The following is a 19,058-nucleotide window of genomic DNA, read 5'->3' on the forward strand; positions in this document are numbered from 1 at the left end:
ACAAATCACTTCTGTTGGCAAACAGAAGTGATATCAGTCATTATGAATGCTCAGGAGATTCACATCAGCACACTGATAAAGGAGATTTTGTGTGTGTGTGTGTGTGTGTGTGTACATGTTGAAATTCTGAAATTAAAACAAGAAGAGAAATGGTCGTCTGTATAGTTACGTTTTAAAGTGAGGAAATATCTGTCAAAAAGTAAAAATCCATTTAATTCTGGCTTAAAAAAAGTCATTTGTCCCCCGTCTTGGTGAATGAAATTGAATTTTAATCAGTCTGTTAGCATGGTATATGAATGGTTGCTTTGTAATTTATACCTAAATTATGTCCAATAGATGTAATATGTTTCTATGACAACCCTGATTAAGACCACAAGCAAAAACGAGTAAAGAAGTAATGAAGATATTTTTTATACTTAAGTATATATAAGTTTTGACCTCATTAAGTTGAGAAGTTAAGCCTTATAAATAATTCGATATTAGATTATTTTTCTGTCAATTTTTTGATTGATTGCTGAGATAGTTATTTAAGCATTGCAGAGATGGATGGTGAAAACAGCAGAGTGCAGCCAGAAGCCTTTAAGGAAATAAACTGAGGAGAAACTAATTTAGATGCTGTGTGGAAACAAACTGCTACAGCATCTCAGACAAGTTACGATCACTTGGGAAACCTTGCTAAATGGCAAAAGAACCAAGGTCAGACACAAATGGCTGGAACGCACTCGTTTGAAACATTTCACGAGGTGAAAATCGTTACTTCATGTTCCAAAGCAGTTTTGATACATTAAAAAAAAATACACACGCTAGTTCCTCTGCCCGTGGGCAGCTACCTTTGGCCTTATTAGTGTGTAATTGATCGCACCTATGTATGGGCATGCTCAGTCTGAATGTGTGATTTGTCAGTTGTGGCAGCAGTTTGTTTGTTCATCTTCAGCTTAAGATGAGAACAGTTAAGTTCAGCGTGGCCGGGCAGTTTAATCAGGACCTCCGCCTCCCTCTCTAGAAGCTGTGACACGTCAGAATTTAACTCTCTGGGATGCTTCTGGGTCAGCAGTGTGAGTGCAAGAATGCACAAGAAAAAGCGTGTTGAGCTACGAAATGGCACTTTCTAATCTTAATCTTAAGGCCTTCTGTGTATGTGTGTTGATCCAGCTCGCAAGCCCAAAGCCATTTCTGTCACTGTTCTCTTTCCCCACTACAGCCACTCAAACTGGATGACTGATGTCTCATGCTGGATGTACTTTGCACTTTTTTCCTCTCCAAGACCACAGGCATGTGTTGATCTCCTTAATTTGTCACTGACCCGTGAGTCATTCCACTGATTATCCTTTCCCCCCAAGGGAATTCAGAAATTACTGTTAATACAAAATGAAAAGAGGCCTATTATTCTTTTGGCTCATTTTCAGTCACTATTACAGTGATTGATGCTCATATTAAACATGGCCAAAGTTTCAGATCACGTGTATGTATAAGTAATCCCTGTGAGCCAAAAGCTCAGGGTTCAGACTGCTCTAAATTTTCCCTTTCAGGCACTCAGCGCCAGCTGTCAGAACAATGTTGGTTTAAAGGTGGGTGGAGCGAGCGTAAACAGCTTGTTTCAGACAGTAGGTGAACTAAGGGACTCACCAAGTCCTATTCGAATGCAAAGAAGGATTATTCTGAGCTGTCAATCCTGAATAGCTACTTCAGCAAAGTCGGATGGAAAACAGAATAACAAGTCCCAGTTAGAGATGTTTTTTTGCAGCAAGCTACAAGTTGCTCTAGCATCCTTGTACACAGCAGAAACAGTAACTGATATAGCATGGGCGGGCAAACGGAGGGTGTGGCTGTTGCAACCTAAAGGTGGAAGAAATGTGCCCTTAAACTGAGGCCTGTGGGTTAGTGCTGTGTATTGATTTAAAATCAATCAGCAGTGTACCAATACACTGTTCATAATTCGTTAGCTTATACCGGACTGTTGCTCTATTTCTATTTTATTTTGCATCTATATTTTAATAGTGAATAAATATATGAGCGATCACAATGACCATAGCTACAGTGTTTTCTCTGTGCTCATCTTCTCTTACATTCTGCAACCTTACCCATAAGGCTACAGCTGAAAAGAGGCCACATGAAGTTTGGAGGTTCGTAACAATTTACTCTGCAGAAATTTAGCAACCTCACTATGGTGAGGATCGTAGTGAGCAGTGTGAAAGTACTGGAGTGATGTGAAATGTAATTTAAATGTATAAAAAAGCACATTTTTATTCCTGTGCAAGCAGATTTCATGGGAGACATAATGTCACTGGATGACACTCACCTGTGCCACAGCCACTTGTGTCTGCTGCTGTTGCTGCTGGAGCTGTTGCTGGAGCAGTTGGATCTGGTGGTGCACAGACAACGGGGTGCTGGGTGGCAGTATGCCTGATGCTGGGAGCAGCATCTTGGGGCTGGACACCAGCAGGGAAGCCTCCTCTGAAGGCTGCTACCAGAGGGAAAAGGAGGAAATGAGGTCAGCATGATGAGGCTTCAAACAGAAAATCCTGCAAACTTGTTATTATGAGCACATTTACGGGTGGAAGAGCCTTCAAATGAATCACTGTGGACCAAAAATACAACAATAAATGTTACATAAGTCCATCCATCCATCTATCCATCCATCTCAGCCCCTCCCGGATGGCATTTTTCAAAAATCAAAGTATGTTTGTTATAATATAACGAGAAATTGGTTGTAAAAGTTGAAAATAGTTCAATTCAACAAGTAGTTTGTCATGGTTTCTGACAGAATATCTACATACAAGTCCCGAAACATATATCCAGCAACCGTCAGTGTACTAATGGCACATTGTGCTACCTAATGCAAGTGTATCATATATCATCCAAAGTGTCAAAAAAGGGAAGATGTCATACATCTTAGCCTTGCTCATGCAGGCACTGTTTAACAAAGCTGCTAGTTGACAGTCTGCGAGGTGCCTGTTGGACACACTGTCTGTTCCAGTAGTCAGCGTGTGGTGTTTTGTGAAGGGAGCAGTAAGTAAGTACATTATTTATTTACACCGCCTTTCAAAATACAAATCACAACAACAACAAAAAGACAGAATGCTTTCGAAATATCAGTTTAAAAAGACGATACACACTGTCCTGTTAAATCTGTTATTTACAGCAGTTTTGTGCATGGCGCTGCCTTCACGTCTTATTACTACGGTTGGCTGTAATCAGCTGATTTTACTTTGTGATGCGGAGGAAACTGTTGGAGTGATCTACAGCTTTTGAGGATTGGACATTAAATTGTTATTGCACTAAAGAACAAGAGTGTTGTAGTGAAATGCAAACTACGTCCAGAACAGAAACAACTGTTAACACAACTTTGTCTCTCTTTGGCGTTTGCACAGACAGCATGCTAACACAAAGCTAGCCAAGAACCCAGAATGATGTTAAAGATGAGTGAATGCTGAGCCCAGCCCAGCCGCCAGAGCCTGAACTACAACAGGTAACAGAGGCAGTGATGAGCAGTCAGACTTGCAGCACTATAACCCCCATTTCCACCTATCCATGTTTCTACAGTAGTGAGTAACGACCCCAACACTGCTAATAAGTAGTACAGGACATATCAAATGACCCAAATATTTAAGGAATACACAATTTCATAAAACATAATATTTCATGTGCACGATAAAAAGAAAAATGAATATCAGAGCTTGTGTTTTGCTTCACATGTTGCAGTTGTATCTGTTAAAATTGCACATTCATGCTTGTTTTTACCGTGTACTACTTCAAACACTTTTTGGAACTTGCTCATGAGAAGCTGATGATGCAAATAAAAAGTAAAAAAAGAGAAAGAAAAGAAAAGGCTTTGCTAATGAATAAATAAATACAATCAGGACAAGCAATAGCGTCAATAAAATGCCTTGGAGAACAAGCCGTCATCAAAACAACAATCTGAATTTAAAATGTAGAGTTGCTGATTAGTTGCACCAGTGTGGAATGAGTGGTGCTGCCCTGGAATGCAGATCAGTAGCACTGAAATGCTCCACTCCAACAATAATGAGCTTTGGGAATCAGTTCTCCTTCATCTAACGCCACGAAGCATCGTATAATAGTTTCAAGGCTTTAGTTACCGGTCACACTTCGTGGCTTTTCCGTCATTCAACTAGCCAAATAGTATATATTTCTGTAATACAATGGCCAAATAAAATATCTCATAATCCATGCTAATGATGACATCCAAGCAGACACAACATGGAAATACATTTAAAACACCTGCTGGTCCCAAAATACACGGCCATATTTTCTTTTCCTTCAGCAGATAGAGAGATAAATGCAGGTATTAAATCCCCTCTTGAAGCGGTCCTTAAAAACAGAGTATTACACATTGATATAGAGGAATAAAAAAAAAAAGCACTCTCAGACCAACACGGAGACCTTGAGAGTACAGCGTACATGTTTTGCCCCAAAGGCATTTACCAAATAGACTGATACAGGCTGAAGGCCATGTAGTGCCCCAAAGGTAAAACATTAAGTGCCCTTTGCTGTGATGGACCAGTCATGGCAGTAGCGAGAGGGGTCTAACAGCGAGCTCACATAAATTCGGAAACCTCGGGGCCTAATAAATGAAGCCAAGTGCCAAAAACTGCAGTTCCTTAAGGGTCACCGGAGGCTGGCTTCAAAAGCGAGCCAAATTGATTATTTAAAAACACCTAAATGCTGTCTCGACTTAAAGTTAGGAGCGTGGCTGCTTTGACTGATCTGTGTAACAGCACATGCTGTGTAGATGGCCTCTTTTAATTGAAGTTACTGAACTCCACCCGTCTTGAAAGTGACTGTTTCGCTGAGTTTGTGTGGTTGGAGGATTTTTAAATGGGTGGATATATATTATGGCTTGATGGCCTGCAATCTAATTTTAGTGACCATAAAGTCTGTATTTATTAACGTGCCATTCATCACTGCGTCGTCTGTGGCTACAGCTTAGTAACCAAACTTTCATGCTGATAAAGCAGCCCTCCAACCAGTTACACCTGGCTCCAAGAACAAGCTGGTGGTGGCCATCGCCCCAAAGTGGATGCTTTAAAATGTGAAGTCCAGAAACCACTGGGTGGTATCACTTCCACTGCCACCTCTCTTACCTCCTAATGTGGACATTGTCACCCTTAAAAATAGACCAGTTTGCACAACCAGTATATCATAGCACCAACACCAGAGACCACCTTGTGCATACACCTGTGATGCTACCAGTTTCTGACAAAACTGCCAGTTGGATAGAATAGAATAGCCTTTATTGTCATTGTACAGGGTACAACGAAATTGGAGTGCCACTCCCTTGGTGCAAAAATACAATAATAAATATAAATGTAGAATATAAAAGGTACATTAAAACAAACAATAGTAAGTACAATATATACAGGATAGCAGCATTAATATAATGACAGTAAGAATAGCAGCATAATAATTGACGGTGACAGTATGGAGTAGCTAAGCAGTTTCAATTGTTTTTATGCTTATTTACTATGGTGATAGCTCTGGGAAAGAAGCTATCCCTGAATCTGTTTGTCCTGGTTTTATGTGACCTGTACCGTCGGCCTGATGGTAATAGTTCAAACAGTTGATTGCTGGGGTGAGAATGGTCCTTGATGATATTGCCAGCTCTGCTGAGGTACCGAGAGTTTGCAATGACCTCCAGGCTGGGCAGAGAGCAGCCAGTGATCTTCTGGGCTGTGTTGATGACCCTCTGCAGTGCTTTCCTGTCTGCAACTGAGCACCCTGCATACCATGTTGTTATGCTGTACGTTAGGATGCTCTCTATGGTGGCTCTGTAGAATGTCACCAGCAGCCTCTCCTCCAGGTTGTTCCTCCTGAGCACTCTCAGAAAGTGGAGACGCTGCTGGGCCTTTTTTACCACCGCCGTGGTATTTGCAGTCCAGGAGAGATCATCAGAGATCTGCACGCCCAGATAGCCAGCCAGATATACGTGGATATCAAAAGCTATTGAATAGAGCTGCTGTGTATTCGAGGGCAAAGTGCTTCATAATGAATGGAACGGTATTGGACGGTGGGGGCGACTGGCAATCAGACAACTGATAAAATTGAAGTTAACCTGCCTTAAGGAATCCACGCCAAAATACTTCACCGTCTGTCTCTCATGCCTTCTGGAGACACCCAGAGCAGATGCACTCTGCATGAGACGAAAATGTGACTGATGGCCTGCCTGACACGGACCTTTTAAGTTAACGAGAGGAAGTTATCCAGGTTGACAGGTTGTTTGGCGCCATCATGATTTGGATAATAATAAAGAAGTCTCCAGAATGAGTGAGAGTGTGTGCGTGTATAAATGTGAGATAAGAGAGAATTTGTTGGGGATGACTTCTCAGTAACCGATTCCGATAAACGTGTTTTCTCTAAAGTGCCTCTTTTTAACACACACCTCCTTCACCTTTATTCCATTGGAGTTACTCCGTGATACGTAAAACAACTGCTCAGCTGTTAAGTAAGGGACGTTAAGCAGGATTATTGCGGTAGCTTTGAAGCTGGGTTGTCAGCCAGAGAAGGTTTAGCAACTGGAAGCGCGAATAAGATAATTCAGCACTTAAAGCAACACAGAGGAAAGAGGATGGCATGTTTGGCTTACGAGCGCTGTGGACACAGGAACTATTCCCAATTACAGAGAAACAGAAGGAGAAGACAGACATAAATAGACTGTCAGCTGGCGCAGAAGAAGACATAACACAGATGGAAAGAAATCCCATTCCAAAAGTACACTGATTTAGTCATCTGCAACATTTTCCCATCTGATAAACTGTTTACTATCAGTGATGTTTCCCATCACTTATAACAGTGATTGTCTATGCCATAACTGCATATTATAAAAGTCATTATACTGCTTTTGCAAAATCCATTGTCAACATCCAAAGAATGTGTCACGGAGGACTGGAGCTGTTCTAGCACCTAATAAGCAGTTTTGAGGAAGCACATAGGAAATTCCAGCTTCTTTGGGATGTGGGTAGTTCGAGAGTTGTCATTTTCCCCCTCATATAACATCAATGGTGAACAAAAAAGCTCAGGCAGGCCAAATATATGGTACCATACTAGACGCAAACAGCAGCTTACTATGCATCAAACAAAGGATTCCAGGCAAAGGAAGGTAATTCCTATGCAGACCAAACACATGAAGTTTGTCAGGTGCAGTAACCATAAATTATAGGATGTAGTCACAGACTATATATAAAAAATAGACGGTTTGAAAAGTGAAGCCCAAACAGAAGTGCTTTAGCCCTAAGGTCACAGTGACAACTCTGGCTGCATAGAAGCTGATGAGATCATCAGTTTGTGGTGCCTATTTGAGTCGGAGGAGGATAACGCACGCAATGATTTGTCTTGTGACTGTAGAGTTGACTTGATGTATGCTTACTGTATTCTAATAATATATGTTTTAAAATATATATTTTTGAAAGCAGCAGAAAAAACCTGTGCAACAAATACACAGCATATAGACAAAAGCAGTGGGACACCTACACCTACAGGAGCTGCGCAGCCCTGGAAACCCAAGCCATGAAGCTCCCAGCACACAGCTCTTTTGCTAATGTTAACTTCAGAGGAGGTCTGAAACTCTGCATTCCCATTTACTGTAAATCACAGGAATATTAGTAAAAAAAACCCAATGCATTTTACATGACTGTGGATGTAAGAGTACGCTATCGTTTTACTTTCAAGCTTCAAGTCATAAGTCTCTTTTGAAGATGACAAACAAAAGACTGGCTGCAGAGTTTGTGTATCAGCTTCTCAGGGTCGTTCAAACCCCTCTCAAAATGATGCCACACTTGGAATATAAACTCTAAGAATGATATGGACTAATAATGTCTGAAATAAATAAAGGTATTAAGAACCAAGCAGCAGATAGACTGTAATGTCTGTGACTGAGTGAGTGACTGTCTTGCCATTTCTAGTGAACCTGAAGCCTTATCAAATGAAGTTTGATTGTAGAATAGTGTAATTTAAATAATATCAAAATATAATTGTTGTGTTTGCTTTAAAAAATTTCAACTGCAATAAATAAAAAAGGACACGTAAAAGTGAGAATAATTCTTTTTGTGCCAAACATTTTTATTATCCCTGAAACACATGACACATCACACCTCCTCTGAGCCAAATCCTGTAACTCCAAAAATGCCACTGCACAGAGGGCCCACACAGCTGTGTGAATGCTGGATGCCAACATATTCCCATAAACTGCACAATGCCTGGAGTGACTCCTAAAAAACTGGTGACTGAGCTAGCGAGGGTTGATGCATATGAAAAGCTGTCAAGGATGTTAAATGGAGCAGGGAAATGTGGGCGTAGAAGGCACTCAGTTGTGAACATTTGTAATCTTTGTGTTAATGGGTACAAGAAGTCCATTCATTAAAAAAAAGAAGCCAAACTGGTGATGAGATCCGTCTATTTTTTTTAAAGTAACTTTTGAATTTCCATATGAGACGCAAGAATGGGTATATTACTTCGGATAATGGGTGGATAAATAAAAAACATCCACAATGCCGACGACAAAAGCCGAGGACAGGCACTGAGTCAAACCCACACACGAAATGCTCACACCCGCGCACTCACAGTTAGAAGTTTGTTAAACACAATCCTGCATATTCAAACACAGACTCGGCCTCTCTGCACTGTTTACTGCACAGAATAAGAAACAACAGTTAATGCCTGAATCCTAAACTTGTTTACCACAGAACAGAAAAAGCCAATTATGGAAGACTGGAGTGAATATTCAAACTGAGAAGGGGGGGGCTAAAGAGGATCAGACATATTCCTGAAATTTCTCGTAACTGTTTGACTCAGAGGGAAAAGTTGCTATTACATCATACGCTAACAAGTTCATAGCTGTCCCTTTATAGTCTTCCCTTTATCTTTTAGCCTCTGGTTGTACTCATTGATGGGCAGACAGAAAACAGGGAAGCAGAGAAAAGGGAAACGAAGCTAAAGATAGATGATGAGGGATAAAGGAAGTTTTTACTTCTCATCCTACAGCTGTGATTACACTAGCTGCTCTCTGTCTGTCAAACAGACAGTGCCCTCCCACCCACACACATACACATACACACACACACGCACACACACACACGCACACACGCACACACACGGACGCTGGCTATAAAACACTGTGCAGTCTGACAGGTTCTGGCTTCCTTCACTGCTGACAGCCTTGGCTACAGATTTACAACTTTATCAAGGGCTCTCGAGAAGAAAAAAATAAAATAAAATCTGGACATATTACTCTACTGTGGCTTTGCCTGTAATAATATTGCATGACATCAACCTAAACAGCCATTATGTCGTAGCAGTATAAGGGAATATCTTAGTTTGGCGGAAGTGTTTTGATGTGCTTGGGCAAACAGTCCACGTTTCTATGAATAAATCCATTAGCAGACTACTCCTCCACTATGTTTTACTTCTAAGGGTGACTTCATGATAATATAGTGATAGCGTGATGCCTCCTGATGTAACAAATCTGTTATTGTTCAAAGGATGTTCCAAAAAAATGGTTTGGGGTCAATAGAATAATAATAATAATAAGAAGAAGAAGAATTTGGGGCTAAAAAAGCTTTGTTGTGAAAAGCAAGACTAAACAGCTGTTTAACTTAAAACAATAGTTTGATTTATTGTGTCTTGATACTTTGTTATTAATATCCTAGCCATCTTGCTATTGTTTAACCAACGACTTGCCTAGTGTCAGGGTTGGCTAAATTGGCAAAGTTTGAGAAACAAGTAGACGTTCTTTAAAATAAATTCCCACTCATTTTGGCATTCCAGTTTTCTACAAAACAGGTTACATTTTTTCAAAAAAAGGGTGGATGTTAACTACAACCAATACCCTAGATGGGTCAGCAATGACTTGGTAGATTTTAAGTTAATTACTGGATATTTCTCTGAATAATTTGTTTTCTTTGTACAACTATTTGACAGGGGTTACTTGAAAGAGCAATATTCTAACGCAGGGGTGTCAAAATCAGGTTTACCCAGTGCCACGTTGAAATACGAGGATCACACCAAGAACCACAAACATGCTTTGATCTAACTGTAAATATGCAGTACTGTATAGACATTTGAACTGCCCTTCACGTTTTTATATTTTGCTTCCAAGGAGCTCAAGTGGTGGGATAGTTCCCCGTGCTTTCTGAGGGTTTGTTTGTTTGTTCAGCCACTTAACACTGACCTGTGAATCATTCAAGCATAGAAAAAGCACCTAACCCCTGGGATGTACCAGAGTTGTGTCTACACATAACAAACATCTTATCAAAAAAAAACAAACCCTCCAAAAAACAACCTCCAGCAGATGAAAAGTGAAGTCAATAAATTCATATCCTTTAGAAATAGGAAAATAATCCAGCAAACATTTGATACACGAGCCGAGGTTTGTACCTGGCCCTCATTAGAAATGGTCTTCACTGAAGATCTCAAGCGAGAAAAGTGATTTGATCCACAGTGTAACACCATCTGGATCGTATCTGGTAACAACTTTCTTTTTCAGCATGACAGTGATCCCAAACATACTGCCAGTGCAGTAAAAAACATACACATATAGGAGTCATACAGAGCAAAGCTCATCAGTCATGGATTGGCCTCTCCAGAGTCTGGACCTCCTCATTATTGAAGTAGTGTGGGATCATCTTGACAGAGAATGGAAAAACATGGACCCCTCTTTTCACTTGGTAAAGATTTAAGCTACTCATTCTCCCACCTCAGTCCCAGCTGAGATTGTTTGCCTTCAGCATGAATTTTCCTTTGTCTTGCATTTTGATTTAGCTAGCTAGCTTAGTCTGCCTGTCTGTTTTGTTTGGTGTATGTAACAAGATCATGGAAATGATCACCAAATGATGTCTCAGTGATATATCTGCTGTGTACCGATACAAGTCGAAATAGGAGTGTACTAAATCAGCAGGTTTTAAAATCACATCCACAGTTTGTGGTCAAGCTCACCCACATTTTCAGCCCAGCATGCCACACTGATCAACACTCTGAGCTGACCAAGAATAGAAAGGAACCTCGTTGTCCCATCCTTCAGAATAGCCTTTTCATTTCCTTTCCAATTTCCACTGAGTCCTTCACTTCTGACACAAGCATCAGGTGGTGGTTGTTTTTTTTGTTTGTTTTTTAAATAATGCATACAGTCTGCAAGCTAGACTCAGAGCTTGTTAGGGAATATCTGCAACCGTGCAACAAAGTCGAACATTTCTTTGCCCTTAGTGTCATTAGCATCATTTGAGCTGCTTTTGATGCTCTTTCAACACAGCCATTGTTGTTATTGTCAAAGCTAATCTAAATGACATTTCTCGTTTCCCTGGCTAATGGCTGCCTCATTACTTTTTAATGATGCCAGTCACATAGTTGCGGGCATTAATTTGCATGTCGTTGTACTTGAGGCACTGGCTGTTCTTATTACTCAAAGCTCTGTTGGTTTTGCTTCAAGATGTCTAATCAGAGACTGATTCAGAGCTGGGAAGCAAAGGGAGAGCTGCTTATTACTGTAGTATAAAAACAGTAGGCAGTAGGCTCTGTAGGGGGTTCATACAAAACAACTCTTATGTTAACAGTTATTAATAATAAGTAACATGTAATTAGGAGCGGTGAACAAGTTGGCGAAAGTCTGCTGCAAAACCTATGTGGTGCACCTGAATTTCTTCCAGGTTATATTTAGGTGATTTGCAAGCCAGGGTGGTAGTTTAATTTGTCTTAATCCAACATTGGACTTCTACAGTCGTCCTTGCAATTTCTTCTACAGATCTGACATGCCAGTTACAGCTCCATTCATCCCATCCACCCACCCAGCTATCTGGGGGGAGGGACTGGAGCCTATTACAGCTATCATGGGGCAAAAGGTGGAGTGGACCTTGGACAGGTCGTCAATCTGTCCTCGGGAAAATTCTTCCTATGTACACTATGGTAAAGATAGGAAAAGAAATGGAGTAGGGGTAAAAAAAAAAAAAAACTGAAAAGGCTTAGTGTTGTATGCGAGGCTGGACACGAAGAAAGGAGGAAAGGACTTGTATCAACTGGAGATTCACAGATGGAGAAGAGGAGTACGCGATCCAATTTACAAGGGTGGTGTGCAGAGCTGTCTACAGAGGGATCATATTGATGAGCCATGCCATGAAAAAGAGTTGTTTAAAGATGAGAGGTGGGAGAGGTGACAATCAACATGGAGCAGTATGGACTGCATGCCAAGAGTGTTGATGGAGAAGCACCGAAAAGGTCAGAAGCAGTTGCACTTCTGTGTAACCTGATGAAGAAACTCCCAAGAACCTCTCAAAAAATGTTGCCACACGTTGGGTCGACGCAGCCTGCAACAACTTAAATAGCGTGGAAAGTTACAGTTTTTTTTGGTTACAGCGTAAGTTAGGATTTCGATTTCCCACAGAAGTCTAAATCAAGCTTTACAGATGGGTTCAAAGTGGGGGTAGAGCTGAAGATGTTAAGGTTTCCAATGGAGGTGACCAAAATGGGCAAGATTATAGATGAGTATAACAGAGTATAACAGTATAAAGCTGAGATGGTTTGGACAAAGGATGTTGAAGATGAAGCTGCCAGGAGAGAAGAAAAAGAAGAAGACCCCAGAAAAGACTCATGGATGTATTGAAGGAGGATGCTAGGGGTAGGGTGAGATGAAGGCGGGTGATCTGCTTTGGTGACCCCCTAAAGGGAGTAGCCGAAAGAAGAAGAATGTCGACACAAAACGCAGGCTAATGGAGTGGAAAGTGTAATGATGGATGAGACAGAACAAGCAAATGATGAACGGGGAAACAAACCCTCTGTGTGGAAGTAAAAAAGATGTATGATCATCTGAGGCTTTGGAATGCAGATCAATCCTGGACTAACTCAATCCTGCCTGAGGCGAAAAGGTCACAGTTTTACTTTGGCTTTTCTTTGGCCGCATTTTTTGTGGTTTGCTGTCAGCCAACAACACATGAGTTAAAGGCTCAGAGCAAATAGCCTCCTACATGGGATGACACCAGGTCCAAATACCACAACATTCCCACATATACGCATGTAAAAGCAGACGTGGATAAAAATAGAGGGTAAAAATGAGGCATGCTTAAATGTTAAGGTCTGCAGGATGACAGTATTTTGGCTTTGGGACTCCTTGGTTGTTGGCAGACTTCTGTTGTATCACAACTTTACAAGTCTGCACACACATACACACATGCACACGCGCGCACACGCATGCTGGGAAATCAAATCAGACAGTGAGGCTATAGAGAGAAACCACCTCAGCTAGTGCCTCCAATATAAATGGGTCAAGAGACAGTTTCACAAAACCCCGCTGAGTTTACAGTGAAAAGTTGAGAGGCTGCATTTTTATTGCCTGCTTGTGTGAAGAGCATTGGAAAGATAAGTCCTGTAAGGCTGCTGTGGAGACGGGGAAAAGGGCCAAGTGTGAGTGTGCCTGCAGCTTAGAAGCTATGAGTTTAAGGCTGAAGAGTCATGGATGTTTCTTTTTTTAGGCCATGGTAATAGGATTAAAATTGTTTCATGAAATAGACTAACAGGCTCTAAATAAATGCTATGATTTAATATACGTAACAGTGGTGCTAAAGTTGTAACTTCCTGAAAGAGAATAGACTCTTTCAAGGTTAACAGCACTTGCTACTCACACCTCTTCCCTCTTTTCTACAATTCTTTATGTCATCATCAACATCATCACCCTCTTGCCCTGAAGCCAGGCGAGTAATCACACGTGTGAAAACAGAATTTATGGTGTTTAGAGTCACACTGGACTACCTAAGCTTTCACACTCAGTGAAGATGTTCAAATTCTCAGTTGCAGTTGTTTAACTACTCATTTTTATATTGAACCATAAATTAAACAAGTACTTATGTATTTAAAAAAAGGAACAACGCTATTTCTGAAAGATGCAACTGACAGGAAAAACAGCAGGGTGTGTCAGAAGCATGCTACAAGAAGTTAAAGGAAAGTATCACGATGTTCATTATCATTTTGAGGAAAGCAATTGAACTAGGCTGTAAAATTAGAACTATACTAGTAACCCGGAGAAGCTTCGGTGCTTATTCCGATCTTGGTGGCCTTTTGTTTTGCTCTCTTTCAGGTTGAACCCCTCACTACTTCAATAACACTGAGGTCTGAACTCTGGGGAGGCCAATCCATAACTCATGAGTTTAACTGTCCGTTTTTCTATCATGTACGTATGCCGTGTTTTTGAGATCATTGTCATATGAAAAAATGAATGTGTTGTCAATCAGACATTTTCCAGATGGTACTGCCTGAAAATTAAATCAATTTTGACAGTATTTGTCTGCAATCATAATCCCATCAAGTTTGATAAAGTCCCCGCCGGCTGAAATGCAAACCATGACAGAGCCCCCAGCCTTTTACAGAGGGCTGCAGACACACCTGTTACCACTGATTTTCAGTCCGGTTCTTGTATAACTTGGCATACCTCAGCTGTGCAGCTTTTCTCGCAGTTTCAATCTGTTAATAATGGCTTCTTGACAGCAACACTTCCAACTGAGACCATTTCTTATAAGTCTAGGGTGAACAGTAGATGGATGAAATGAAAGGCAAGCTGCTTCTCTCATGTCCTGTGTCAGGTCTTTGCATCCCTTGTGTCTACATATATATATACATATATATATGTATCCTTTACCACAGGCCTTTGAGCTTGAGGGTCCTGTGGAGTATCTTTGTCGCTCCTATGACTGCACTCTTCTGGACAGTGATCATAGATGTCACTCAACCAGTTTCCTTAAATTTTTAAAGGTCACACTGCACAGCATGCCCAGATATGGCAGGTTGTTAGCTAATAGCTCCGTGAGAATCACTTTTTAAATTAATGAATCACAATACATGAAAAAGCAGCCACATTCCAAAGACAAATTTTTAAAGTCTTGTAGAAACCCACCAACACTCTGGTTCCTTGAATACATAAATAACTGAATGGTGGCTTAAGACTTTTGCACAGTATTGCATCTTTGATCCCTACGCTGTTTTTTTGCAGACTGCATACTTGAGGGATATTAATATTGTCAAAAGCCAAGCAAAGCTCTGTATAAACTTCTTCCCTAATGTTGATTTTTCAATGATTTTGGGAAAGTTTATTCTCCTAGCAACGGTTTGTACACTTTATTTATTGATAAAGCTTATATTTTCGGCTGAATCAGGTGACCCTGAATGCTCCATTAGTTATGTGGCAATAGGTCTAGGCTGTTGGGGGGTTCACTCACCTCTTTTCACTCTCTATGTCTTATACACCACTCTGCATTTCCACAGTGTGTCTTTTGTCCTGCCCCCCTCCTTTTACCGCCAATCAATTGCAGCAGATGGCCGCCCCTCCCTAAGCCTGTTTCTGCTGGAGGTTTATTCCTGTTAAAAGGGAGATTTTCCTCCCCACTGTTTCCAAACGCTTGCTCATAGAGGGTTGCCTGATTGTTGGCTTTTGTGTCTATTGCTGCAGGGTCTTTCTTTATCTTGTAATATAAAGTGCCTTGATGAAACTATTGTTACTTTGGTGCCATATAAATAAAACTGAAATGAATATTTTTGCTTATTATTGCTTCCAGTTTTCCTCAATTAAAAAAACAAAGTATGACCTAAACAAATACTGGATTGATATGTTGGTATTTACTCTCCTTCAGCCTCAAGATTATTCCGTGGGTCTCCCGTGTTTAGGCCATGAGATTTTCCATGGTTCCTGGTTGGCTCGAGATGGAATTAATCAAGAAAGTGGAGGCAGCTGGCCACTGTGTCTAGGATCTATAAAACCTGCCTCTTCCTCATAGCAGCTCACTCTTCTGACACAATTTTCTTTTCTATTCGAGTTTTGATTTTTTATATAGTTGGATTTGAGTTCACCAGGCAGATTGCTTTTCTGCCACTCTCATTTCCAAGGCTGGATTTTTGTTGGATTTGATAAAAGAAAAACGTTTTGCTGCTAAATTAAACTTAATTTTGGTTATTCCCTCGTGTCTTTCTTTTATTTGTTGTGATCCCAAAGCCAGACTGTAATAACTGTAAAACTGATAACAAGGGAAATATAGGAGGAAAAACCCCCCCAAACAATCAGCACATGAAACTTTTAACTGATCTTAGTGACTTCAGATCAAGGAAAATAAAATCACATCAAACTAAACACAGACTCTGACTCTCACCCACTGGGCACCGTAGCTTGTGCGTGGGAAGCCTGTCTAATGATTCAACAACATTAGGCCATATTAGAGCTAAAAACAAAATAAAAAAACTCAAGAAGGACAGGACTTTACATTTGTTGTAAAGTCACACTTTAAAGCACGTCAATATAAACATGTACGTCCTCCTATTTTTATTTCACACTAAAATATAACAAATACTTATGTTTAAAGTAGACCACTAATCTCTTGTTTCTGAATAAAAGCTTCAAAACTTTTCTTTGAAATCAGAGTGACATTTTTATTCATTCAATGGTGGAACTCTTATGCAAACTACTGAAAAAAAATGGGTTCGGCAACTTCACTTTCAATCGGTATAAGAGTGATCGCAGCCAGTACGAGATACGCCATGACTGCTTGGATGCAGGTTGTTTTCCACCCAACGACCTGTGGAATCACCTTGCGTTTGAAAGTGGTTTTGCACACTTAACCTCTGGGCAGACAGAGGACACCGCAAATACTTGCAATCGGTCTCGTACAGCAAAAAGAAAATTCAATGACATCACCAGGAAACCCCTAAGATGTTGTAGTCACAAGGAGACTGGTGTCCTATTTTTACTCTACTGTGACTGATCCATTAGATAAGCATTTATCTTTCACCAAAAACACAAGAGTAGCGAGAAATATGTAAAGCACACTTTTGTCTCTCCATTGCACCCAGTGACTTGTCTTTGTAATTTGCCTTGGATTAATACGTTTTGTGATCCCTGAGGCAAGCCCTTTAAATGTAGACGTCCTGACTCAACCCCATGGACCGAAAGCCTAAGGTAGGATTGATGCGTGCTCTCGGAGTCCTCTGGGATCATTTGAACACAGGCAGCCGAGGGATTTGTCAGTCTAATGGGAGCTGACAGGAAGAGAATGAACTTTAACACTCACAGGCTGCTTTCCCTTTCATGAGCTTCCAAAGAAACCCTGTAGTGAATCAAATCCCTTTCCTCAGGGACACGCACACACAAAGACACACACAGGCGTACACATGGTTATGTGACAGAAAAAATGCATATATATAGGTACTAACGCAAAGCCACAGGAGAGGCACACACACATACATCTTATTCACCGTTACCTTCCCCCACTTGTCCCTGCACATTTCCATTTAATCTGTCAAAGTGCATGATTGATGATATGTGTAGAGGAGAGAAAATTTAAAAAAAATAATAATACACACAGTACATGAACACACGACAATGTGTCACGCACACAGACATTCGCTCCCTCCGGTGACCTGAGAATAGAGGTCACTGCCGAGAGCTCGTTGTTTCAGTGATTTCACGCCGTGTTGCTTTCAATCAGGGGCTGTAATGAAGGGTCTCATAACTAACGTTAATGGGACCCAAGGACTGTTAACCAGCTGAATAGCTTGGTTTTATAACTCTGATTTAGAATCTGGCATCTCTTCACGTGGTGTGTTAACAGGTATGTTTCGGTGCGCCTGAAGCCTGAGGTGACATAACACTCTCATTTGGGTCTTGATGAGACGTTTACTCAACGCTGGCCTGGAGTGTTGCCTAGGAGCTCATCTGTTTCACTATTTAGCATTGACTGAAGATGAATAAGGAACAGCCTGGTTACCCAGAGTTAAGATAAGATAAGATAAGATGACCTTTATTAGTCCCACAGGTGGGAAATTTGTTTTGTTACAGCAAAGTGCAAAGTTATGTAGCAGAAATTAGAAAACACTGGAAAGCAATAAAATAAAATAAAATAAAATACCATATACAATAGAATAAAATAGAATAGAATAATATATATAATCGAATAAAAAGGAAATACAAATACTATATACAACTGAGTAGGAAAATACAAAAATACAACTTCGTCAGAAGAAGAATTGCACATATAGCAGTCTTATTGCACATGTGTGGGTTTGTGTGTTTGATCAGCTGCAAAAGTCTTTATTGTTTTAAGTCTTTATTAAGCACAGCCCTGAGCGTTTTATGAGATCTCATGAAAAAAAGACCATCAAGAAATTAAAAAAATATATAAACAAAAACTATACTCCAAATCAGTCGGGGTGAATATGACCGTCTGAGCTTCAGAGGGAATAAATAATGCAACTCTTTAATTTGCTAAGTAGCAGAAATGTTTGGCAAATGTTGCAACTTTGTCCAAAAAACTGGCAACTCTTCAGGCCACAGCCTTTCTCTCAAGAGCACTCAGTAATAAATCTGGGTGCATTGTTTTATTCAGGCTAGACAGCAGCAGTGTCCATGACTCTTATTAACATTCTTTTTAGCAACAGAAAATGAACACTAGCCTGAATAAAGCTAGTGTAAGGCTCTCCAGACAGGCTACTGTTTTCGCCTTTCTGTAAAAGACGAAAACAGTAGCCTGTCTGGAGAGCCTTACCAGGGTGTTAAATGCTGCTGTTTTGCCAGGGTAGTTGGCATGTCAGCGGTATGCACAAAGTCCTACAGTACAGCAAAAGTAAAAAAGAACATCTCCACAGAGCTCTATGTTGTCCTGTGAAAAACAAGAAAGTATACTTTGACTGCTTCCATAAGAATTTAAGCAAGTAGGTAGCTGCCAGGTGCTGCTAATCAAATGTACTTTATTAACTGCACATCTGTCTGTGTGAGCACCTCTACAGAAGCAGTTGTGTGTCTGGAGAATTCAGGTATACTTTAATGTACTTTAATGTCAGGTACACATCAGCAAATTCACTCTGAGATCAGAGAAACTGCAACAAACCCAACAGCTACATTTCTGACTCTATAAGCCTCAGTTAGCATTTTAAAGTCCAGTACAGCACAAAAGACTGAACAAGTAGGGTGTGTTTGGAAGAGTTGCCGGGAGAACCCCTCTTCTCTCTAAAAAGACGATGGCAGCACAACTCAGGTTTCCAAAATTGCATCTGAACGAACCACAAGACTTCTTTAAGAATGCCTTTTG

The 19,058-nt window shown here is 40.5% G+C and overlaps 1 protein-coding gene across 2 annotated transcripts in view; it reads right to left on the reverse strand.

The window, feature by feature from the left end:
* The window catches only part of nos1apa (nitric oxide synthase 1 (neuronal) adaptor protein a), a 216,299-nt gene that overhangs the window by 54,365 nt on the left and 142,876 nt on the right, over nt 1–19,058 (reverse strand). For both annotated transcript variants that reach the window (XM_039600969.1, XM_039600970.1), the window contains exon 8: nt 2,300–2,464. In XM_039600969.1, coding sequence (XP_039456903.1) covers nt 2,300–2,464 — 165 coding nt within the window. The remainder of the gene's footprint in view (nt 1–2,299; nt 2,465–19,058) is intronic.

This window comes from Oreochromis aureus, linkage group 17, assembly GCF_013358895.1.
Source record: "Oreochromis aureus strain Israel breed Guangdong linkage group 17, ZZ_aureus, whole genome shotgun sequence".
NCBI lineage: Eukaryota > Metazoa > Chordata > Actinopteri > Cichliformes > Cichlidae > Oreochromis > Oreochromis aureus.